Below are 24,615 nucleotides of genomic sequence, written 5' to 3' on the forward strand. Positions count from 1 at the left end.
ATGTTAATTAATGGCTGAATTGCACCCTAAGCCTCAGAATGGCAAGACTCTAGAAAGTGGCCTGGTTCACAAAAGCTACCAAAGCGGAGGGGATGACCCATCCTGGATCTGCCTGGGAATGGGACCTGAGCCCTCACCCCTACCCCAAGAACCTCCACTCTGCTGTCACCAGCATGACGGGTCACAGGCTTGCCTGCCTGGCTGTCTGTTGCTCTCTCAGAGACATCTGACAGCAGCTCCCAAACCTGAGGAGGCCATGCCCCGGGCCATGCCTACCCTGACAGTCCGCACGCATACAATGCTCACCCACAGCAGCTGAACTGCTTCAAAGCACCCAGGGAGCAGGTCCAGGAGGTTGGGAGAGCAGCCAGTGTGACTGGGTCTTGAGGCGGCCAGCTCTGGCTTCAGAGTCTCCTCTGACATTCACTAGCACAGTGACCTTTCCGTGAGTTCTGTTTCCTCAACACAATGCAGGGGTTAACCCGCCCATCTCACAAGGCCATTGTGAGGATAGAGCAAGAAGATCTGTGGGAAAGTACCTAACACATCCCTTGGCACATGGAGGTCCTCGGGAAGTTTTCACTTCCTGGCTACGTGACCTGCTTAACAGGCCTAGACCCTCAGATACATGGCATGGTCGGGGGGAGTGTGTAGTCGAGGATGTCCTTCCTGGCAAAGTCAGGACAAGGACAGGGTGAGGACAGTCCTGGGGCTCCCCAGATATGCAGCTCAGGATGGACCAGCTACATTTCTGCTCTGGTGAACCACTCTCCAAACAAGTCCTCAGCCTTTATTTGGGCTGGATTTAAAATGTGATCCTTCAAAATGAAGTCACTCCTGGATGACACTCAGGGGGCAGGAGCTGAAACGGAAAGGTGTGGGAAGAGGCTGCTCCCCACAGACGTGGAGAAAATGCTGTAACTGACGCCCCACAGGACAGAAAAGCTAGGCTGGGAGGAGGTGAGCCTTTTGGGTTGTCTGCCTCTCACCTACCCCATCTGTTTCCCCAGGTATTTCTACTTCAGCCCCTCTCTGCCTAAGCAGCTCCTCAACATGAGGCACAGTCTCCACTTGACCTTCATGTGTCTGAGTCTCCTCACTGGAAGGTAAGTTTTGCTACCCCCACGCTGGCTTTGAGCTGAACTGCTTTGGGTTTTGCATGTGGTGGGAGGGGCAGCAGCGCTTTCTACTTAGCAATGGTGAGACAGAATGTCAGGCCTTCACCTCCCTGACGCACCAGGACAAATGCAACTTCTTGCCAGTTATTCTATCTGGAGAAGTCAAGCTTCCAAAATGGTCATAGATGGACGAACCCCTTGGGTTTGGGGGGAAGGTGCTTGGAGTGTTCCCAAATTAGCATGACACTGTGATATATAGCAAAAGGGGTAATAAAATGGAGTGGGATAGGGACATGTATTAATTCAGCAGCTGAAAATCAGAGATTTCTCTTTGGGGAAGTTACTGCTCGTATCTGAGCACAACCACACACAGACACATGCAAACACCAGCTCAAGTCTGTGTGTGTGCATGTTTATCCACACGTAAGCAAGCATGTGCACCGAAACCCGTTTTCTTTTCCAGGATGTGCATCCAGGGGAATCAGTTTAACATCAAGGCCAGCAGAAGTGACAAGCTGTCCCTGCCTGGCTTTGAGAATCTCACAGCAGGATATAACAAGTTTCTCAGGCCCAATTTTGGCGGTAGGTCATTCTTTTTGCCCAGGACATCAATTCAAAAAGATAGGAACAGAGACAATATGCAGACGAGGGTTTCAGGAGGTTTTAGTCGACTGTGTTTTCTGACCTGCAACCTGTTAAGGAGTGGCAGTGATGGATACAAACAGCTGCCAATGATTTTTCACGCTACCTTGGAGAAAGCACTTTCTCTGGTCTCTCCACCTGCAGGATATAGAAATACTCCTCCCCACTGAGGAGGTTCCTAGAGCCCCCTCACAACCTCACACACGCTGTCCGCCTTCTGCCCACACTTCCAGTGTCATTATTCAAGGAACCCACCATGTCTCAACAGGACTACTCCACCTGGTCCTCCTGCCTCAGCCTGCTTCCTCAAGGCTAACCCTCTACTCTGCCACCTGGATGACTCCCCTGGGTCCTCTGCCTGCTCAGAATACCTGCCTGCTTCCCAGCATCCTCAGCATACAGTCCAGAGCCCTTTGCATGGCACACCAGGAGCTTCCCAGCCCAGCCTCTATCTGTCTGTCAGTCTCATCTCCCCAACTTCTCCCCACTATGCCCTGCTACAAATGTGCCCCCTGACCTCCTTGGCCTCCCTGGTCTCCATGCTTTTCGCTGAGACTGTTTACCTGTCAAGAATGGCTTGTTCCAATTTGACTCCCTGGTGAAATGCCAGTTTTCCTTCATGTCTTAGATCAAAGGCTTCCTCTTCTGAGCAGCCCACCCAGATTCCTCCAGGCCCCATCCCCTTTCTTCACACTTTGTTTTGAACATATCTCCAAATCATAGCCATTACCGGGTGATACTGTCACTGGCTTTATGTCTGTCTCAGCTCTAGGCTGCAGTCCCCTGGGGGAGTCTTGCTTTATTTACCTCACCAACCCCAGCAGCATCTCGGTACTTAACAGATAGCAAGTTATCAATTAATTTTTGTTGAAAGAATGAGGCAAGGAGGAAAGGAATGAGGCCACCACATACCTCCTCACAGGGTCTCAGCCTCTCTGTTTGTAAAATGCAAGACTGAACCAACGTGGTCCCTAATGTCTTGTTACCTTGAGCAGAAACTAGTAGAAAGAGCCTTGGAGTGGAACAAACCTGAGTTTGGCTCCTGGCTCTACTGCTGGGCAGGCATCTTAGCTTTCTGAGCCTCAGTTTCCCTTTCTGTAATTGGGGGGCATATCATCTGCCTCACAGGGAGGACTGAATGAAATGAAGTGTGTAAATACAGCATCAGGATGCAGTCTATTTTAATCCCTTTCCTTCTTGCTCCTCCCTTCAGGTGATAAAATTCTCTGGTCAGATCTAGGATTAGTGGGGTCAGTCCAGGTCCTCTGAGGAACAGACACTGGGAGGGGATTATCCGTGCAAGATATTTATTGGGGCCATATCTATGACAAAATATGGGGCAGGAAAAGAAGGAAGCTGGAGAGCTGTCAGACTGCAATGCAGGTCTGACCCCAGTGGAAGGAGGGAGGGAGGGAAGGAAGGCTGGTGGAGGAGTCTTAGACTACAGTGCAATTCTAAGTGTGTTTGGAAAGGCCACCAGGGAGTTCTTGAGCTACAGTTCCCATCAGAGGAGTCTCCCATCTCTGCCTCCCAGGAACAGGCCTGCCTTAGTATTCCTGCCACGCTCAGTCCCTGGTAGGATGCAGCCCATGGGAAGCATGGCCTCCGAGCAAGTGTGGTGGAAGATTTCAGAGCACAGCAGCTGGGGCCAATCACACCCCCTTCGGTTGGAGTTCTGAGAGACGCAGCTTCCTGGCCACACAATTAGGATTTGAGGTCCTTATGTTAAGGGACCTTGGGGGGCTTCAACCTCCTCTGGTTTTCCCAGGAGCAACTGAACATTAATGACAAGCACATGAGTCTCCACATCTGGTTGGGTCCACTCAACAATTTCTCTGCCTCCCAGATCCCACACAATTAGGCCAGGACACTGCCCTTTTTGTTGCTTGCTCACGGGCCAACAAGGTGCAGAGCGCTAGGGCAAGGTGCCCATTCTGAGCCTGGAGTGGACCTAAGGGGACGTGAGGCCCAGATCCACCTGGGGCAAAAATGGGGCAAGGGGTCGTCAGTCAAAAGGAGGGGAAGGCACCACCCCCACCCCTTGTCACGAGCCTGTGGCACTCTGCCTTCTACAGAACCTACATTTACAAGGCAGCCTCGAGGCCCACGGAGGGAGTGTTGTTCTCCGTAACGTCTGTCCACCCAGTTCTCGGACCCTGATGTCCTTGAGCGACAAGACCTCTATAGGGTTTTTCAGGGACTGAGCTGGACAGCACAGGTTTGCAAGCAGGCCCTCCTGAACTCTGCCCAGAACCTGGCTTTGACCTCTTTCCTAGGAGAAAGCTGCCCTCTGGTGGCACAGCTAACTTTTATAACTCAAGGGGAAGAAGGAGCAAACTCCGGTCCATGAAAAAGCCAACTGAAGCAAGGCCCAGACTAGACTACCTAGAAACAAACTAAACAAACAAACAAAAACCCACACTGAGGCTGGAGCTCTTGTGTGTTTTCCATTCTCCATGTTTCTCAAGGGGCGGGGAGGGGGCAACCAGCACTGACCCACTGTGTTCCAGGCACATAAGATAGATCCTGTAACCTTCCCAACCCAACCCTTGATGGCTAGCATTAGTAGCTCTATTTTACAGGTAAGAAACCGTAGAACAGAGAGGTTTAGCAATTTGTTCAAGGTCACACTGCTATGATGTGGCCAGCAGAGCTTTCAAACACTCTGACTCTAAGCTCCTCTTCTTAATGCTGCACCTTGCTGCCTTGAGGGGCAGAAAGCCACTTAGCACCATAACTCCTTCAGCACCTTCCAGGGTCTGCCCTCAAAGATCTCCCCCTTTCCCACCAAGTATTAACACTAAGTATTAAGTTAATTATTGTTAATTGCTTTGGCTTTAAAACTCCACTTCCAAATTCTTAACCTATATCCTGTGGCTTGGTTTCCTTCAATGGACAATTAGGCTGCTCTGTCGGATTCCCCCCAGTTTGCTGTTTCTAAGCGTCCTTTGAATTTGGCCTCTCCTTTTCCTGGTTAACACGTTTTCACAGTTCCCTCAGGCGTCCCCAGTTATCTTGCAAGTGAATGCTACTCCATCTGTTAACTTGGTGAGGAAAGTTTTTCCTTTTCCAGAATTAGCTAAGATCACCGGAGGAGAGGGGAAGGGAAGGGAAATGCTGTTTACTGAGTGCCTGGTAGGATGTGACAGGAACAATGCTGGGGGCTTTGTACAGATAATTATTTTTGAGCGCCTTCTAGATGTCCAGCTAGGCAGTCACTTCATGTCCATTCTCTCTTGCCACCACCCTGCAAAGAAGCTGTCACACACCTAGTCTCATTTAACCCTGTCCGTGACCCTCTGATGTCATTAGCATTATATTCAAACCTGCAGGAGAGAAAACTGCAGTTCTGAAGGATCTGGTAACTTTTCCCAGATCGAAACTCACATCTTTCTGAGTCCTGGGCTTTTGTTCCACATGTCCAGTCTAAGGAGGAGTAAACGTCCCTGGCCTGGCCTGGCCGCCAAGAATGGTGGCTCCCAAACCTCAGTCCTGAGAGCTAAGACAGGCACTCTCAGGAGTTTGGCCCATCTGCTGGGACTCCAGGATTGAGGCCCGACATCTGCACCCCAGATGAAACGTGGACAGCTCTGCAATTCTAAATAGTTTAGGGTTCCTGGAGAATAAAGGAAGAGGAGGAAAGTGTCAGGAGGTGAGCGGAAGCTCAACCATGAGCAGTCTTGAATGCCATCTTGTGGTACATTTACTTGGTTGGCGGGGGGAAATATATTTGTGTACAAATTCCCAAATCTCTATTACATTTCTCATGAGTCCCTTGCAAGCACCATAGGAAAAAATCCTCCAAGTAAGAAGTAGCAAATACCGCTACATTCTTTAAAATATACACTAATTAATACACTGTGGTCTCTCTCTTACGTATTTAGCTAACTACATATTTGTGCATTTTTTTCATACAAAAGGGAGGCATACTCTACATAGTGGTTCCTCCTGAGATGGGGAGGATAGAAATTAACCTTTTATTTAGAAGTATTTTATATACTTCTAAATTGTTTAAAAGTTTCCAATAGGCATAATTTTCTAATATATGCATATTTTTTAATTGTGCTAATGTAGGGTTAGGAAATCTGTTTGTGTTTCTATGGAAGTCTTTCTGGTTTTTCTTCATTCTTAGGAGAACCTGTTCAGATAGCACTGACTCTGGACATTGCAAGTATTTCCAGTATTTCAGAGAGTAACATGGTAAGTGTGGCCACCTTGTCTTCCACCCAAGGAGCCCCTCTCCTGTGTTTTATGAGGATACATGTTCTAGCTACTCAAAGCAGAACAGAGACTTACTTGGAATGGCAGAAGCTGGAGGTCCTATCCTGAAACTCAAGACGGTGGAAGATGCTTGTAAAACAGAACTTCTGAGTATCAGAAGGAAAGTGGATTCAAAGGCTAGGAGGGGAGAAATGAGGGAGTGGAGTGGGTGTACTTGGTGAGGGATAAAAGTGGGGGAAAAGAATAAAAGTGCAGGGGGGGGGATGCCTGAATGTCACGTGGTCCCTCACAGAGTGGGAGACAAGCTGATGAAAACCAACAATCACATAACTGCTTTCAACCACCCTCTCACTTAAGACAACACATAAGGTGACACTAAAGGCAGTTTGCCAAGAGGGTCCACTGTGGACTCTGGGTAGATCCTGGACAACCTAAACACCCTGCTCACCAAAACCTTCAACAATTTGGTGTGGCCTCTGTGATCTAGGGCAAGTAAGTTAAGACCCTGAACATGCTCCTGTGGGGCCCCCTTTTGGCAGTGGGCGTTACTATCCAGAATCAATAAGGTGCTTTGTTCTCTTATTGCTACAGGCCAGCACCTCAAGACAAACTTTATTTACCCATGTCTACTGTAGTATGTGCTCTTGACCTCAGTGGAGGTGGGTAGGGGAGTAAGACTTGACCCTTTTCCTTCCCTTTTCTGAGCTTTCTCCCTCCATCCATTTCCTCCCCCCGGCTGCCCCCTCAGGACTACACAGCCACCATATACCTCAGACAGCGTTGGACGGACCAGCGGCTGGTGTTCGAAGGCAACAAGAGCTTCACTCTGGATGCACGCCTAGTGGAGTTCCTCTGGGTGCCAGACACTTACATCGTGGAGTCCAAAAAGTCCTTCCTCCATGAAGTCACCGTGGGAAACAGGCTCATCCGCCTCTTCTCGAATGGCACAGTCCTGTATGCTCTCAGGTAACTGGGTACCTGCAACCTCAGGGTTGGAGTGGAAAGAGCGGGGAGAAAAGGCAAAGGTATTCTGAACAGTGCTCGAATAACCACCTACCCTTCTCATGTGCCTGCCTCCTTAGATCCCTGTCCCCAGAGCAGAAGGGCCCTTTCTCAGTCCAGTTTGGCTCAACAAGAATCTACTGAGAATGTGTGCTCTGTGCCAGGCCCGTGCTGGACACTGAGGATATGGAGCCGAATAAGACATTGTCCTGACACAGACACATAAGGAAAGGAAGTCAGGGCTCTGGGGCCCCAAGGTGGAGAGTAGGTTAGTGATTTGGGGTGATGTTAGAGGATGCTTTCACAGGACTCTGAGCTGGATCTTAAAGAGTTAAAGGAAGTTCGCCAAGAAGAGGTAAGGGGAACAGCAAGAGAAAACAGAGAGATGATACAAAGAACTTTCCTTTCATGGGGCTCAGCGGGGTGGCGGTGGCTCCAGAATACATCTTTACTTAGCTGAGTCATTCTTGTACAGACAGAGAAGCAAAGCATAGTCCTCCAAGCCTCACCACCTGTAGTCACAGGCTCCCCTTTGCCCCTTCTACAAATCCCTGAGGCCAAAACTTCCTCCCACCCAATCGTTCATCAAGCCGCTGGTTGGCAGGAACAGGAAAGATGCCCCCAAAGTGCTATGTAAGGCAGGCGGAGGACTCATCGCTGCCTGTGCCAGGGCTGGACAAGGACTGCAAACACTGCTAGAGGCCTTCAGCAGAAGGCCAGGAACCAAATATTCATGATGCTGATCTTAAATCCCAAGTGAGAGGCTGAAGTTATAAAACAAGGACTGAGCTAAGCAATGAACTGAACTTTTGGACCGTTTATCTGACACTCCTCAGCTGCACTGAATTTTGCAAAGGCCAGCCAGAACCCCAGCACCTCTTTCAAGAAGTCCAATAGACCTCTCCCTTGACCCCAACTCCAGTCAATATTAAGGTGCCCCTTCCTCGTAGTCCCACAGCATGTGTGTGTGTGCATGTGCAAGTGTGTGTGGGTCTGTCTGTATTATGGCACATAACACAGTATCCTGTACAAGGATTACAAATGATGGATGATGATTAATAGCCTGGCTCTAGAGTCAGACAGACTTGGGGGCAAGTTCTTGCTCTGTGACCTTAGGCAAGTTACTTGACTCTCTGAGCTCCAGTTTCCTCAGCAGCAAAAGGAGAATAATAATATTTCCTACCTAGTAAAGCTACTTTAAAAATTCAAAGGGATAATTCATGTGAAGCATTTTGCATAGGGACGGACTCCTCATGGGTCTCTCCTGAAGAATAAATTTAAAAACTGAATATGCAAAAGCATCTCAAACAAGCCAGTGAACGATTCTGCTCTGCAATGTTGTTGCAAGTTTGCCTCTGAATTGCCAGCATTCGAACTTCCTCCACTCTGGACCCCAAGCTTTAACTGAGTCTCACAGATGTCACTTAGCACAGAAAAACTCAGGACTGCTTTGAATGTAGGCACCAAGTCACACATTCACTGTAAGAGTCAAGGTGAAAGTTCTCTTGGAGTGGCCCTTAAGAGGGAGTGTATACTTTCTATAGCATCCTTATAACACTCTCTATGAATCCATTTTTCCTTTCTTAGAATCACAACAACCGTCGCATGTAACATGGACCTGTCTAAATACCCCATGGACACACAGACATGCAAGTTGCAACTAGAAAGCTGTGAGTATACATCGTGTGGGCCCCTTAGATGATTTTCTGGGGTGACTTAGATCCGTGCTTTCACGAAGAGTGTCCTATACATAGTGGCCTTTCTCTCCTTGATGTTGATTACAATGGGTTCAGACCTTCTGGGTGTACATCCAGAGAGATTTGGAGACTGCTCAAAAATAAACCTTACAGTATTACATCTTTGGGAGAGGACCACTGTGCATTGGCACCAAATATTTCCACCTAAAAGTGGATAAGACAGCCAAGCAAACAGGGGTCAATAGGACTAGGAGGGGGCCTCAGAATCTGCTAACTCATGGAAGCCAGAAAGAACACAGCAGAAGTTAGAAATGGCAAGTATACAAAACAATCATTGACATTTATTGCAAGACTGCTTCCAACTTCTAAAATAAATTGTTTGATATATATATAAAGCTTAATCTAGTAATGTCAGCAAGTGGGCATCTAAACTGCAATCTGGGGATTGGCTTGTGATGAGGAAGGAGGGTTTACTCTAAGTTGATGTGTGTCAAATGAACTCCTGGCACCGTGAGTGATCTCCATGATTCCTTAGTAAACCACTCTGAAATGCCCACCATGGGGAGGTGGCACCTGTGATACGTGTTCTGGGAAGAAAATGCCACATATAGGAGTTATCAAGGTATCAAGGCATGGCTTGTGCAAGAAGGAAAAACTATTGTCAAGTGCTGGAAACCACTGGGCACTTCTTACATAAGGACACAAGTGGCCAACATCCAAGAAACACAACCATTATGAGGCAGCATTTTTCAGAGGTAGACATTTAATTAAAGACTCAGGCAGGCAGATTAATTACCTTATTGATTAAATGCATGCAAAACCTTCTTGAAGCAATACAGCTGTTTGGGGGCAGACTAAAACTTGAGGTTATCAAAAAGAGAACTCATTTTCAGCCCCACATAGAAAAAGCAATTGCCCTCCATGGATGGCTGTGCTCATCTCAAAACCCAGGAGTGAGATTCTCCTGGAAACTTCAGCACTCTGCTTGCACAAATATCGTCCCCAGTGAGCAGAGGAAGCTTTCATTGAATGTTTATCAGCAGTTATTTGGGTACAGAAACCTCACCAAGGGCATTTTTTCCTGAACACCATCCCTAGACAAGAATTGATACCATCCCACAATTGCCCATATCCACTCAGGGACAGAGCAGTGAGAATGTAATGACTGTGAACATTTACCAGTTGTAACAGCAAAGTATCTAAGTAGAGGCTTGTACAACTTACTTTTTTAGATATGGTTTTTCTTTGGGATTCTAGGCCTATTTGGACAGCTGGCTTCAGTAAATGAGGGGGTGCTTCCAAGGTAAAGCGCACAGACAATTTTTACCTGGAAATCCTCTAAGAGCTCACGACTACTTCTCCCCGCTATGGAGGGGGAGATAACCACTGACAGACAGTGGATACCATAGGTTAAGACTTAAAAAAATGTTAGTTCCAACACTGGCATCCCATTTCCCAGTAGCCTTGGAAAATGAAGTTCCAGGTTTAAGATCACAGGTACCAGAATCACTGGGCTTTTCCATTCACTAGCTGGGTGACTTTGGGTGAGTAGAATTAACCTCGGTTTCCTCATCAGTGAAGTAGGAAAAATAATAGTATTTGACTCAAAGAGTTATTTTTAACAGCTTTATTGAGGTATAAATTACATACCATAAAATCCAACCATTTTAAGTGTACAATTCAAAGGTTTTTAGTAAATTTTCTGAGTTGTGCAACCGTTGCCACATTCCATTGTTAGATCATTTCCAACCCCAAAGAGACTCCTAGTGTCCATTTACAGTCACTCCCATTGCCACCACCAGCTCCCAGACCACCACTAATATACCTTTTGTCTCTATGAATGTGTCTTTTCTAGATATTCCATATAAATGGAATCATACCACATGTGGGCTTTTGCATCCAGCTTCTTTCATTTAGCATAATGTTTTTTAGTGCATATATGATGAAGCATATATCAGTTCTTTATTCCTTTTTACTGCTTTATTCCTTTTTATTCCAGACAAAAGAATACAAGTAGTACAAGTCTCTTTGGCTTGTTTCCGCCTTTCAGCTTGTTATGAATAATGCTGCTGTAACATTTGTGTACAGGTCCTTTTGTGGACATGATTTGATTCTGTTGGACAGATACTTAGGACTGAAATGCTGGGTTAAATTTAGTTTAAGTCTTCAAGAAACTGCCAAACTGTTTTCCAAAGTGGTTGCACCGTTTTACATTTCCACCAGCAATGTTCCAGCTTCTCCACATTCTCACCATCTGTTGCTGTCTGTCTTTTTAATTACAGCCATTCTAGTGGATGTGAAGTGGTCTCTTACTGTGGTTTTGATTTGCATTTCCCTAATGACTAATGATTTTGAGCATCTTTTCATGTGCTTATTAACCATTCATCTATCTTCTCAAAGGTATCATTTGAGGATTAAATGAGATGATAATGTTGTAAAGCACTTAGAAAGGTAATTGCTTACTAAATGATAGATATTATTATCATCATCCATGGGCTTTGGTATTAAACTTTCTTGAGGTATAATCCTGGTTTGTTTTTCATTTGCACTGGTATCCTGAGAAACTTATACAACCTCTCAGAATCTGATCATTTTCATGTATCAAATGGGCAAAACATTATAGTTCCTCAATTCTAAGGCACAGCATTTATTGAATAATAACATTTGAGGAAAAATGTAAGCTCTACTTTATATAATCAAGTGGAAGATCCATTTCTATTTTATTTTTTAAAAAAGCTTTAAATAATGAAGAAATATGCAGGTCTACCTTGCAAGCTCATGAGAACCTTAGAGACATAATGTGTAAAGGACATCAATGTTTAATAAAAGGTAGCTATTATTACTATCATCAGCTATAATGGTAAAATTGCTTTGGGATTTATCAAACACCTATGTTTATATACATCAATAAAGTGGCTGGCTGAAGGTTTTTTGTTTTTGTTTTTGCATTTATGCCAATATGAAAATATGAATAGACCAACTGTAAAGTCCCTGAGAACCCCCTCCGAGGTGTTAGACTGTCCTGAAAAGCAATGTCTAGCACAGGCCTTTGTGGGTTCACAGATACGTGTTCAAAAATATCATTTAAATAATGATAGAGGCCATTTCTAGTTGCTTATCATCTATCAGGTCTATACGATGCTTAGCATAGAAATGGTTCTCAGTTGATGGTGAAAAGCCCTAGCAGGTCATCTCATTCTGAGTAGACACTGCAATTACACTTGAGAAATCATGCCAAATTTTGCATGGGATCATCCTTGGACTTAGCACCATCAAGACAGAGCTTCTGTTTCCTCCATATCACAGCATTTTCCAGACCAGTTCAATCTGCTACCTTCTTCTGCTGATCAGGGCACTGTTTCACTTGCCAGGGGGCTATGATGGGAATGACGTGGAGTTCAGCTGGCTGAGAGGGAATGATTCTGTGCGCGGGCTGGAGAACCTGCGGCTTGCTCAGTACACCATACAACAATATTTCACATTAGTTACCAGATCGCAGCAGGAAACAGGTAACTCGTGGGACAAACGGCACAAAAGCAAAATAGCTGAGTTGTATTCTGAGTCAGAAATATCATCTTTTTTCCACTTGGTCCCTTTGGGGCCCAGGAACCCCTCTGAGGTGCGGTGGGGCAGTAGGGTTTGGGCTTGGCACTTTTACCTGCTCCACACCTACTACTGAAAAGGTCGCCAAGGGGCTCACAGTCTAGTGAAGTAGATGTCAAGGAAACCAGCAGTTACGATGCTGCAGGAATACTATGACAGAGAAAGGCACAAGAAGAGGATCCTGGGTGAGGGCATCAGCACTCCCATAAATCCCATTCTCTACAACTGCAATTTCTTTCATTGAAACTATGATGACAGTTCATGATTAACTATGTTTTGGTAAACAACAGATGGCTTAATGTGAATATAGTGAAGTTAAACATCCCACAGGGAAACCACTCTGCTAGGTGAGCAGGCATGATTTCCTATCCCTTGTTCACCCTATCAGGAAATTATACACGATTGGTCTTGCAATTTGAGCTTCAGAGGAATGTCCTGTATTTCATTTTGGAAACCTATGTTCCTTCCACTTTCCTGGTGGTGTTATCCTGGGTTTCGTTTTGGATCTCCCTTGATTCAGTTCCTGCAAGAACCTGCATTGGTAAGTAGCTCCAATGGGAGATTTCTAAGAACTGAGTTATTAGGTCCTTATTATTATTATTATTTTTTTACCTTCTACCATTGTTTTCATTGATATTCCCAGGGCAGTTCCAGGAGCTGGTTTCTTGAGAGACTCTTTTACAGAGAGAGAAAGAGAGACTACTTTAGGAATAATGCATTTTTAAACTTGTGTTTGACAGTGACAGATAAGGGAGAATTGTGATTTGATGGTCTATTGTCTGTTATTTTGTTTACTGAACTCCTCCCTCCAGTGAGAAGACAGAAGGCGAAACATTGAGAAAATCATATCACTCATATCTGTACAAAATAGACAAATCAACCGTTTTCCAGAAGGCCACAGACTTTTCAGAATGAGCTACGCTCTATTTCTGAGTCCTGTCCTCACCTTGCCAAGTCTTGAAGGGAGACAGTCTGCTAGGGGGTGATGGAAGGTTCACTGCCCACTGACGTGGGTACATTGCTTACTTTTTTCCCCAGGAGTGACCACTGTATTGTCAATGACCACACTGATGATTGGGTCCCGCACTTCTCTTCCGAACACCAACTGCTTCATAAAGGCCATTGACGTGTACCTGGGGATCTGCTTTAGCTTCGTGTTTGGGGCCCTCTTGGAATATGCAGTTGCCCACTACAGCTCCCTACAGCAGATGGCAGCCAAAGATAGGGTAAGAATTTTGAGGGCCCTATATATGATTCATCACCTGTGCCATATACTGGTCTGTAGAGATGACCTGGACCTGGTTCCCGACCCCAGTGATTCATTTTGCACCAGTGATTCTCATCCTTGTTCAGTTGGGGGAATCTGGAAGTCATGACACCTTTAAAAAAAGACTGCTCTTTTCACCAAATACAGTGAGATATTAATATGTTTAAATTTCCAGCAGAAAATAACGGTGTTATCTGTATGCAACATAAAATCACAACTGCAAGAACAAGCATCCATGAAAAACCCAGTATCAAACCTAACATGATCAGCTGCTTATGCTTCAGATTAATATGTATTTAATATTTATTCTTTTGTCGCATTTTTGTTTTCCTAAATTATACAAGTAATGGTTTACTGAAAAATGTATGGAAAAATTAAATTGTGGCAAATTTCATAATTAGCATATTTTTCTGCTAACAGGGAAAGACTTATTATCTGACTTAGCTGTGAAACACCATGGTCCAGCTCTCAGAATAATTATAATGATTATTATCAATTGAGCATGTATGTGCCAGACACAGTCACAAGCTCTTTGAAAATATTATATCATTTAAAATGCTCATAACAACCCAGTAAGGCTATCTCCATTTTTATAGTTGTGGGATCCAAGTATGGAAAGATAAGTGACTTATCCAAGGGGACACAGACAGTAAGAGGCAGAGCTGGGATTCACACCAGCCAAATCTGCTTGGTTCCAAAGCCTGACACTTACCTGTTATTCCCACTTGAAGTGGGCAATGGGCCATGCCCTTAACTATTATTCTCTGCAAGCCTACGGAACCCTGGGATTCTTTGGAAGCCCAATTTGATAGACGTTAGCATACTAAAGCTCCTGCTAACAGGCAAAAAAATGATAGGGATCCAGTGCAGAAGAGCTGCCCTACTTCAGCAAAGTGCCAGGACTGGACAGGGTCCAATGGTGAGGAAATGAGGATTCAGAATAGCCCAAAGATCCAGCTGCCTTTTCTCTTGTGTTTAACTATTGTGAACAAGGTTTCACAGTTATATTACTCAAGTACCAAAGGCAAATGATCATATGTGCCAGCCAAAGAATATGTATTTCATTTATTTTACTCCCTGTAGGCTTCCTTTTTTAAAAAATATTTATTTTTTAAATTAAATTTATTTTTTAACTGAAGTAGAGTTGATTTACAATATTATATTAGTTTCAGGTGTACAGCATAATGATTCGGTATTTTTATACATTATACTCCATTAAAAGTTATTACAAAATAATGGCTAATATTCCCTGTTCTGTACAATACATCCTTGCTGCTTATCTATTTTATACACAGTAGTTTATATCACTTTATCCCATACCCCTATCTTGCCCCTTCCCCTTTCTTTCTCCCCTCTAATAACCACTAGTTTGTTTTCTATATCTGTGAATCTGTTTCTGTTTTGCTATTTACATTCATTTGTTTTATCTTTTAGATTCCACATATAAGTGATATCACACAGTATTTGTCTCTCTGTCTGATTTATTCCACTAAGCATAATATTCTCTAAATCCATCCACATTACTGCAAATGACAAAATTTCATTCATTTTTATGGCTGGCTAATATTTCATATATATGTATATATCACATATTCTTTATCCATTTGTCTGTCGAGGGACACTTGGGTTGCTTCCATATCTTGGCTATTGTAAATAGTGCATCTGTGAACATTGGAATACATGTATCTTTTTGAATTAGTGCTTTCATTTTTACCTGGATATATACACAGGAGTGCAATTGCTAGATCATATGGTATTTCTATTTTCAGTTTTTTGAGGAACCTCCATAGTGTTTTCCATAGTGGCTGCACCAACTTACATTCCCAACAACAGTGTACAAGGATTCCCTTTTCTCCATATCCTAGCCAATATTTGTTATTTGTAGACTTTTTGATGATAGCCATTTTGACAGATGTGAGGTGATATCTTATTGTTGTTTTGATTTGCATTTTTGTAATAATTACATATGTTGAGTATCTTTTCATTTTCCTGTTAGTCATCTTTTTGCCTTCTTTGGAAAAATGTCTGTTCAGGTCCTCTGCCCATTTTTTTGATTGGGTTGTTTGGTTTTTTTTTTGTTTTTTGTTTTTTGTTTTTGCTGTACGTGGGCCTCTCACTGTTGTGGCCTCTCCCGTTGCAGAGCTTTTTTTTTGATATTGAGTTGTATGAGCTGTTTATATATTTTGGTTTTTATTGTTGTTTTATTTTGTTTTTTTAGCTTACTTTTAAAAAATATTTATTTATTTATTTATTTATTTTAGGCTGCATTGGGTCTTCGTTGCTGTGTGCAGGTTTTCTCTAGTTGTGGTGAGAAGGGGCTATTCTTCATTGCGGTGCACGGGCTTCTCATTGCCATGGCTTCTCTTGTTGCAGAGCATGGGCTCTAGGTGTGTGGGCTTCAGTAGCTGTGGCTCGCAGACTCTAGAGCGCAGGCTCAGTAGTTGTGGCGCACGGGCTTAGTTGCTCCGCGGCATGTGGGATCTTCCTGGACCAGGGTTTGAACCCGTGTCCCCTGCATTGGCAGGCGGATTCTTAACCACTGTGCCACCAGGGAAGTCCCTGTTTATGTATTTTGGATACTAACCCCTTGTTGTTCATATCATTTGGAAATATTATCTCCCATTCAGTAAGTTATCTTTTCATTTTATTGATAGCTTCCTTTGCTGTGCAAAAGCTTTTAATTTTAGGCCCCACTTGTTTAATTTTTGCTTTTGTTTCTTTTTGTCTTAGGAAAGTGATCCAAAAAATATTGCCATGATTTATGTCAAAGAGTGTTCTGCCTATGTTCTCTTCTAGGAGTTTTATGGTTTCAGGTCTTACATTTAGGTCTTTAATCCATTTTGAGTTTATTTTTGTATGGTGTGACAAAATGTTCTAATTTCATTCTTTTAAATGTAGCTATACAGTTTTCCCAGCACCACGTACTGAAGTAACTGTCTTTTCTCCATTATATATTCTTTTCTCCTTTGTCATAGATTAATTAATCATAGGTAAGTGGGTTTATTCCTGGGCTCTCTGTTCTATTGATCTGTGTGTCTGTTTTTGTGCCAGTGCTATTTTGATTACTGTAGCTTTATAATATTATAGTCTAAAGTCAGAGAGGGTGATACCTCAAGCTTTGTTCATTTTTCTCAAGATTGCTTTGGCAATTTGGGGTCTTTTTTGTTCCATATGAATTTTAGGATTATTTGTTCTAGTTCTGTGAAAAATGTCATGGGTATTTTGATAGGGATTGCATTAAATACGTAGATTGCTTTAGGCAATATGGACATTTTAGCAATACTATGTCTTCCAATTCATGAACATGGGATATCTTTCCATTTCTTTGTATCATCTTTAGTTTTCTTCATCAGTGTTTTATAGTTTTCAGAGTATAGGTCTTTCACCTCCTTGGTTAAGTTTATTCCTAGGTATTTTACTCTTTTTGATGCCATTTTAAATGGGATGGCTTTCTTGCTTTCTCTTTCTGATAGTTCATTATTAGTGCATAGAAAAGCAACAAATTTCTGTATATTAATCTTGTATCCTGCAACTTTACTAAATTCATTAGTTCTAATAATCTTTTGGTGGAGATTTTAGAGTTTTCTATATAAAGTATCATGACATCTGCAAGTAGTGACAGTTTTACTTCTCTTCCAATTTGGATGTCTTTTATTTATGTTAAATAGAAGTGGTAAGAGTGGGCATCCTTATCTTGTTCCTAAATTTAGAGGAAAGTCTTTCAGCTTTTCATCATTGAGTATGATGTTAGCTGTAGGCTTGTAAAAATTGGCCTTTATTATTTTGAAATATGTTCCTTCTATACCAACTTTGATGAGAGTTTTTATCATGAATGGAAGTTTTATCACATGCTTTTTCTGCATCTATTGAGATGATCATGTGATATTTATCATTCCTTTTGTTAATGTGGTGTATTACACTGATTGATTTGCAAACGCTGAACCATCGTTGCATCCCTGGAATAAATTCCACTTGATCATGGTATATGATCCTTTTTATATATTGTTGGATTTGGTTTGCTAATATTTTCTTGAGGATTTTTGCATCTATATTCATCAGAGATATTGGACTGTAATTTTTTTTTGTAGTGTCTTTGCCTGGTTTTGGTATCAGGGTAATGGTGGCCTCATAAAATGAATTTGGGGGTGTTCTGTCCTCTTCAGTTTTTTTGGAATAGTTTGTGAAGGACAGGTATTAGCTCTTCTTTATATGTTTGGTAGAATTCCTCTGTGAAGCAGTCTGATCCTGGACTGTTGTTTGCTGGGAGGTTTTTTAGTTTAGTTTTGTTTGTTTGTTTTTTACAAATTCAATTTCACTACTAGTGATTGGTCTGTTCAAATTGTCTGTTTCTTCTTGATTCAGTCTTGGCAGGCTGGATGTTTCTAGAAATTTGTCCATTTCTTCTAGTTTGTCCAATTTGTTGGCATATAACTGTTTGTAGTATTATCTTATGATTTTTTGTATCTCTGTGGTATCAGTTGTTACTTCTCCTCTTTCATTTATTTTATTTGGGTTCTCTCTCTTTTCTTCTTGGTGAGCTTGGCTAAAAGGTTTATATCAATTTTGTTTATCTTTTAAAAAAACCAGCTCGTCGTTTCATTGATCTTTCCTATTATTTTTTTGGCCTCTATTTTATTTATTTCCTCTCTGATCTTTATTATCTCCTTCCTTCTGCTAACTTTAGGCTTTGCTTGTTCATCTTTTTCTAATTCCTTTAGATGGTAGGTTAGATTGTTTATTTGAGATTTTTCTTATTTCTGGAGAAAGGCCTGTATTGCTATAAACTTCATTCTTGGGACTGCTTTTGCTGCATCCCATAGATTTTGGAAATTTTGTTTCCATTTTCATTTGTCTTGAGGTATTTTCTGACTTCCTCTTAGATGTATCCATTGACCCATGGGTTTTCTAGTGGCATTTTGTTTAGTCTTCAAATGTTTTTTTTTTTTCCAATTTTCTTCCTGTAATTAGTTTCTAGTTTCATACTGTTGTGGTTGGAAAAACTGCTTGATATAATTTCTGTCTTCTTAAATTTACTGAGACTTGTTTTGTGGCCTAGCATATGCTCTATCCTGGAGAAAGTTCCATGTGCACATGAAAAGAAGGTTTATTCTCCTGTTTTTGGATGGACTGTCCCATAGATATCTATTAAGTCTAACTGTTCTAATGTGTCATTTAAGACCACTGTTTCCTTACTGATTTTCTGTCTGGATGATTTGTCCATTGGTGTAAATGGGGTGTTAAAGTCCCCCATTATTATTGTGTTACTGTCAATTTCTCCCTTTATGTCTGTTAGTATTTGCTTTATGTATTTTGGTGCTCCTGTATTAGGTGCATTTATGCTAACGAGTGTAATATCCTCTTCTTGTATTGATCCCTTTATCATTATATAATGCCCTTCTTTGTCTTTCGTTATGGACTTTGTTTTAAAGTCTATTTTGTTTGATATGAGTATTGCTACCCTGACTTTCTTGTCATTTCTGTGTGCATGAAATATCTTTTTCCTTCCTTCACTTTCAGTCTGTCTGTATTTAGCTCATTTGTAGGCAGCATATAGGTGGGTCTTGTTTTTTAATCCAATCAGCCACCTTATGTCTTTTGATTGAAGCATTTAGTCCATTGACACTTAAAGTAACTACTGATAGGTATGTACTTATTACCATTTTATTACTTCTTTTCCAGTTGTTTTTCTGGTTCTTCTCAGTTCTTCTCTTTTTGTTTCTTCCCTTGTGGTTTGATGATTTCCTTTAATAATATGCTTATGTTCCTTTCTTTTTAGTTTTTGTGTATCTATTTTAGGTTTTTGACTTGTAGCCACCATGGGGTTCATATATATTGACCTATAACTATGCCTACTTGTTTTAAACTGGTAGTCACTTAAGTTCAAACACATTGTAAAAGATCTACATTTTTTTACTCCCCTCCCCCACATTTTGTGTTTCTGATGTCATATTTTACATCTCATGTTTATCCTTCAACTGTTTTTTGTGTTTTGTTTTCCTTTGTTTTTTTTTTTTTTTTTTTTTTTTGCGGTATGCAGGCCTCTCACTGCTGTGGCCTCTCCTGTTGTGGGGCACAGGCTCTGCAGGCTCAGCGGCCATGGCTCACGGGCCCAGCCGCTCCGCGGCATGTGGGATCTTCCCGGACCAGGGCACGAACCCGTGTTCCCTGCATCAGCAGGCGGACTCTCAATCACTGCGCCACCAGGGAAGCCCCCTTCAACTGTTTTTTGCAGTTATAGTTGCTTTTACAATTTTTTGTCTTTTAATCCTCCCACTGGCTTAAGTGGTTGATCCTCAATTCTTACTATATATTTGCTTTTCCTAGTGGGATTTTCCCTTTCCTCTAGATTCTTCTTTTCCACTTAGAGAAGACCCTTTAAGATTTCTTCTAGGGTAGGCTTATTATTGATTAATTGTTTTAGTTTTTGCTCATCTTAGAAGTTCTTTATCTCTTCTTCAATTCTAAATAATAATCCTGCTGGGTAATATAACCTAAGTTGCAGGTTTTTCCCTTTCAGCACATTGAATATATTATACCACACCCTTCTGGCCTGCAAAGTTTCTGCAGAGAAATCAGCTGATAGCCTTATGTGGGTTCCCTTGTATATGATTCTTTGTTTTTCTCTTGTTGCCTTTAGAATTCTCTCTTTAACATTGGAATTTTAATTATGTCTTGGTGTGAGTTTGTTTGAGTTCAGTTTGCTTGGGACCCTCTGTGTTCCTTGTACCTGGATATTTGGTCCTTCTTTGGGTTTGAGAAGTTTTTAGTCATAATTTCATCAAATACATTTTCCATCCCCTTCTCTTTTTCTCTTCTCCTTCTGGGATCCCTATAATGTGAACATTGATACACTTGATGTTATCCCAGAGATCTCTCAAACTATTCTAATTTTTTTAAATTTGTTTTTCTTTTTGCTGTTCTGATTGGGTAATTTCCATTTTCTATCTTCTATACCACTTCTGCATTTTTCGGTATCATTTAGTCTGCTTCATTCCTTCTAGTGTGAGTTTTATTTCAGTATTGAATTCTTCATTTCTGATTGGGTCTTTTTTTTTTTTTTTTTTTTTTTTTTTTGGCCACGCCATGTGGCCTGTGGGATCTTAGTTCCCTGCCCAGGGATTGAATCTGGGCCCCCAGCAGTGGAAGCATGGAGTCTTAACCACTGGACCACCAGGAAATTCCCAAGATTGGGTCTTTCTTTATATTTTAGTTCCTTGTTAAAATTCTCACCACGTTCATCTATTCTTTTCCCTAATTCAGTTAACATTCTTATTACCAATGTTATGAATTCTTTATCTGGTATTGTTTATTTCTGTTTCATTATTTATTTTTTCAGGGGGTGTCTCTTGCTCTTTCAACTGAGACCAGTTCCTTTGCCTTTTCATTTTGCTTAAATTTCTCTGCCTCTATGAGTTTAGGTGAAACAGTTACCTACTGCAGTCTTGCATGGGCATCCTTATGTGGATGTGTCCCTATACAGAGTGCATGTGCCCTTTGCTTTTGCTGGATTTGGTGTTGATGCATGTCATGTCTTTCCTCAGGGTGTGCTGGCAGCTATCACCTTGGCAGAAGGTGGGACTGGAAATGGAGGGGCTAGAGCTAGAACCTGTTGTGAAGTGTGACTTCCCTTCTGCTCATTGGCCATCACCACCCTATTGGTGGTGGGATCTGATCCCAAGTTGCTGGAGCAGAAGCCCTGAGGGTTGGGCCCATGCTGGCTCTGTCCCCTTTAAATGTATGTTTTCCCCTCTCCCAGCACTGGGGAAGTGCTAAAGCAAGGGAGGCCTGTGGGGGCTCTTGGCTTGGGTAGGCTGCAGAGAGAGGGCCGAGTGTACTGCCCTCCGATGTACTGCCTGTGCAGGCACCAGCAATTGTTGCCCTTGCTCTGCTCAGATGAACCCTTGAGTCCAAGTCCCCTTTGTCCTTCATAGCTGATCATTCCCCCAGCCTCTGCCACCCCCACCCTGTCGGGGAGCCAAACAACAGGGCAAGCAGGACTTGTGTGGACTCTCTGTGTGTATGGGGTATGGTGGTGAGCTATGGTGGATCAGCCACTGTCAGAGTCCTGGGCTGCTTCTGATGTGCTGCTTGAGTAAGAGTCAACAATGGCTGCCGCCACCCCACCCAGACTCTGCCCTGGCACCAGGTTGCCTCTGTGTCCCATGGAGTTTTCTTCCCAGACCAGGTTGTCTCTGCGTACCATGGAGTTTTCTTCCAAGTCTATGTTGTCCCAGCCATGGTGGAGAATGGCAACTCCATGGGATTGCAAGGAGCATCACTATTTCTGTTTGTGTGGCAAAGACCTTAAGACACTGCTGATTTCTATTAACTCTCATAATCAATTATTCCCTCCTCCCAGGAATAGAATGGAATTCATCAAACACCTACTAAATGCTCTACATAATTTAGGCCATTTAATATTCCCATCAGTCTCAAGAGGTAGTATTAATGTCATCAACATTTTGCAGGCAAGGAAACTGAGTTCTAAAGGGATTAAGGTGACTAAAATTTCACAATAGTGAGAGGCAGAATGGGATTTGAACCCAGGTCAGCTAGCTTCAAGGTCTGAGCAATTAACATTTACCACACGGCTCTGCACACCTAGAATGGGCAATGGTTATTCTTCCCATTATACAAGCTGATGACCTAGGGACAGGTGCCTACAAACAGGATAATAGGACTGCCAAATCTTGCTTACCAGCCAATTTATGAGGCACTCAGTACTGGTCCCTCCTAAACCTAATTATTCAATACTAAGGCCTCTAAGTATATAAATACCCACTTATTTATTTTGCTGAGTCAAGTCTATCAATCTAACTGCCCTGTTTATGAACTAGGGGAAGGCAAAGGAAGTGGAAGAAGCCAACATCACTAACATCATCAACAGCTCCATCTCCAGCTTTAAACGGAAGATCAGCTTTGCCAGCATTGAAATTTCCAGCGATAACGCTGACTACAGTGACTTGACAATGAAAACTAGTGACAAGTTCAAGTTTATCTTCAGAGATAAGATGGGCAGAATTGTTGATTATTTCACAATTCAAAACCCCAGTAATGTTGATCGATATTCCAAACTACTGTTTCCTTTGATTTTTATGCTAGCCAATGTATTTTACTGGGCATACTACATGTATTTTTGAGAGTATGCTGAATTGTTTGCATGCCATAGGTCTTCAACAGAACAAAGTAATCATGTAAATGATATTCTAAGACAAGTGTGCATCCTAATCCAATGGTGCCACAAGTGACTAAAATAACATTTGCGCATTTCTCCTCAAACAATGAACCCCCCTCCAACCACTATTTAAGCTGTGTAGAAGTCCTAGCATTACAGAATCTTTTAATAGAAACATCAACCCATTCCTTTTTTATTTTTATGAAAGATATTCCCATGGAGCCCAAGATTACAAACCTACTCAGGACGGACTGCCCAGTGGCTCCCTGGTCTGCATTTAACTTTTATATAAAAAATGAAAAGGAAGCTGTTACATGTATTGAGTCAAGTGTTAGAGGTTGTTTCTAAATTAATCACACATGCTATTTACTAAATCTCTACAGTGCTTATAAAATAAAATACATTGTTGCCTATTTAGGGAATAACATTTTCTAGTTTTTGGTTTTGATTAAAATGAAATGTGGGCTTATAAAAAGAAACGAAATTGAGTTATTTGTAGTGAGGTGGATGGACCTAGAGTCTGTCCTAGGGGCAGGACAGGAATAAAGGTGCAGACGTAGAGAATGCACTTGAGGACTCGGGGAGGGGGAAGGGTAAGCTGGGACGAAGTGAGAGAGTGGCATGGACATATATACACTACCAAATGTAAAACAGATAGCTAGTGGGAAGCAGCCGCATAGCACAGGGAGATCAGCTAGGTGCTTTGTGACCACCTAGAGGGGTGGGATAGGGAGGGTGGGAGGGAGACGCAAGAGGGAAGAGATATGGGGATATATGTATACATATAGCTGATTCACTTTGTTATAAAGCAGAAACTAACACACCATTGTGAAGCAATTATACTCCAATAAAGATGTTTAAAAAAATAAAATAAAATAAAATGAAATGTGGGCTTAAGTAAATTCCCTGGAAGTCAGTGCATTAAATACCAAGGTGAGTTTTTGATATAGTATTTAATGTCACAGCAGAACTGTCCCCATTTCCCAATAAGTCCAACCTTTGAAAAACCTAATGTAAGTGAAGAAAAATTTAGTGGATCAGTAATCTCAAACATAAATCTCTTGTTTCTAAGATACAATAGCTTCCCCACACTGGGAGAGCTCTGGGGCTTTATTCCCCCATTTGACATGTCTTATCATTTTACAATTTTTTGCAAGCCAGTCCTAAACAATGCTGAAGCCCTTTCCCCATAACATGGGAAGAAATAGAGGAACTTTTCAAAAAACTTATTCTAAGAGTCTTTATACTGACTATTGTCATGAAGCCTTGTAGAATCAAGTCCAATTCTATCTGCTACTCTGACACTGAGCAACACTTTACCAGCAGCAGATCCCCTGGATCCTTCCAAGAGGAGCTTTTATCCCTATGCTTTAATGATCAGGAATGATGCTTATTAGATAATGAGCTGTATTACCCAGAAACAAGTGGCTTATCACAAGTCAACTTGGCCTTGCTCAGATACCTGACCTTTCTAGCCGGACTACTTTGAGTGGCTTATCCTGCATGAGTAGGAGAATGTTGATCCTGGGTCCTGAGCTTTCTGAGTAACAGTGGGACTTCTTTCTACATTCAGGCTGCAGGAGAGCTATCTTTTCCAAGTCCAGCCACTCTCACCCTAACATAAGAAGCACCTTATGTGCATCCCTGCCACTTGGCCAAGCTCAGCCAACAGTACCATAAATGGCAATTTGTGAGCGTGCCATGATAAAGGCTTTCAGTTCAGGCTCAACCTTTTAAAAGAATCTTGCCATCTTTAATTCTTTAGCTTCCTTTTCTAATAAATGTATCCCTTTACCCTTCCTTTCAGAAGTAAACTATGGCTTTCTATAAGCCCCTATACCATAGGTTCTCATTCTTTTCCCCTTATGATACTTCTCACAATTCAGGTTC

General features: G+C 42.2%; 1 protein-coding gene and 1 long non-coding RNA gene across 2 annotated transcripts in view; one reads left to right on the forward strand and one right to left on the reverse strand.

Moving 5' to 3' along the window:
* The window catches only part of LOC114487439 (uncharacterized), a 35,424-nt gene extending 30,166 nt beyond the window's left edge, over positions 1-5,258 (reverse strand). The window contains exon 1 of the long non-coding RNA XR_003682540.2: positions 5,148-5,258. This is a non-coding gene — a long non-coding RNA (uncharacterized lncRNA). The remainder of the gene's footprint in view (positions 1-5,147) is intronic.
* GABRP (gamma-aminobutyric acid type A receptor subunit pi) lies at positions 1,054-22,510 on the forward strand. The gene is made up of 8 exons (XM_024115811.2): positions 1,054-1,106; positions 1,582-1,700; positions 5,893-5,960; positions 6,730-6,947; positions 8,571-8,653; positions 12,052-12,189; positions 12,672-12,824; positions 22,388-22,510. The coding sequence occupies exons 1-8, from the start codon at positions 1,054-1,056 to the stop codon at positions 22,423-22,425; spliced, it is 870 nt and encodes a 289-aa protein (XP_023971579.1). The 3' UTR covers positions 22,426-22,510.
* Positions 22,511-24,615: the final 2,105 nt, after the last annotated feature.

The sequence above is a fragment of the Physeter macrocephalus genome, chromosome 2 (genome assembly GCF_002837175.3).
Source record: "Physeter macrocephalus isolate SW-GA chromosome 2, ASM283717v5, whole genome shotgun sequence".
Taxonomy (NCBI): domain Eukaryota; kingdom Metazoa; phylum Chordata; class Mammalia; order Artiodactyla; family Physeteridae; genus Physeter; species Physeter macrocephalus.

Coding starts and splice junctions, on each gene's coding strand:
- GABRP (XM_024115811.2), top strand. CDS start 1,054: ATGAGGCACAGTCTCCACTTGACCTTCATGTGTCTGAGTCTCCTCACT. Junction 1,107..1,581: donor CTGAGTCTCCTCACTGGAAG/GTAAGTTTTGCT, acceptor TTTCTTTTCCAG/GATGTGCATCCAGGGGAATC. Junction 12,825..22,387: donor TCCTGCAAGAACCTGCATTG/GTAAGTAGCTCC, acceptor TTTATGAACTAG/GGGAAGGCAAAGGAAGTGGA.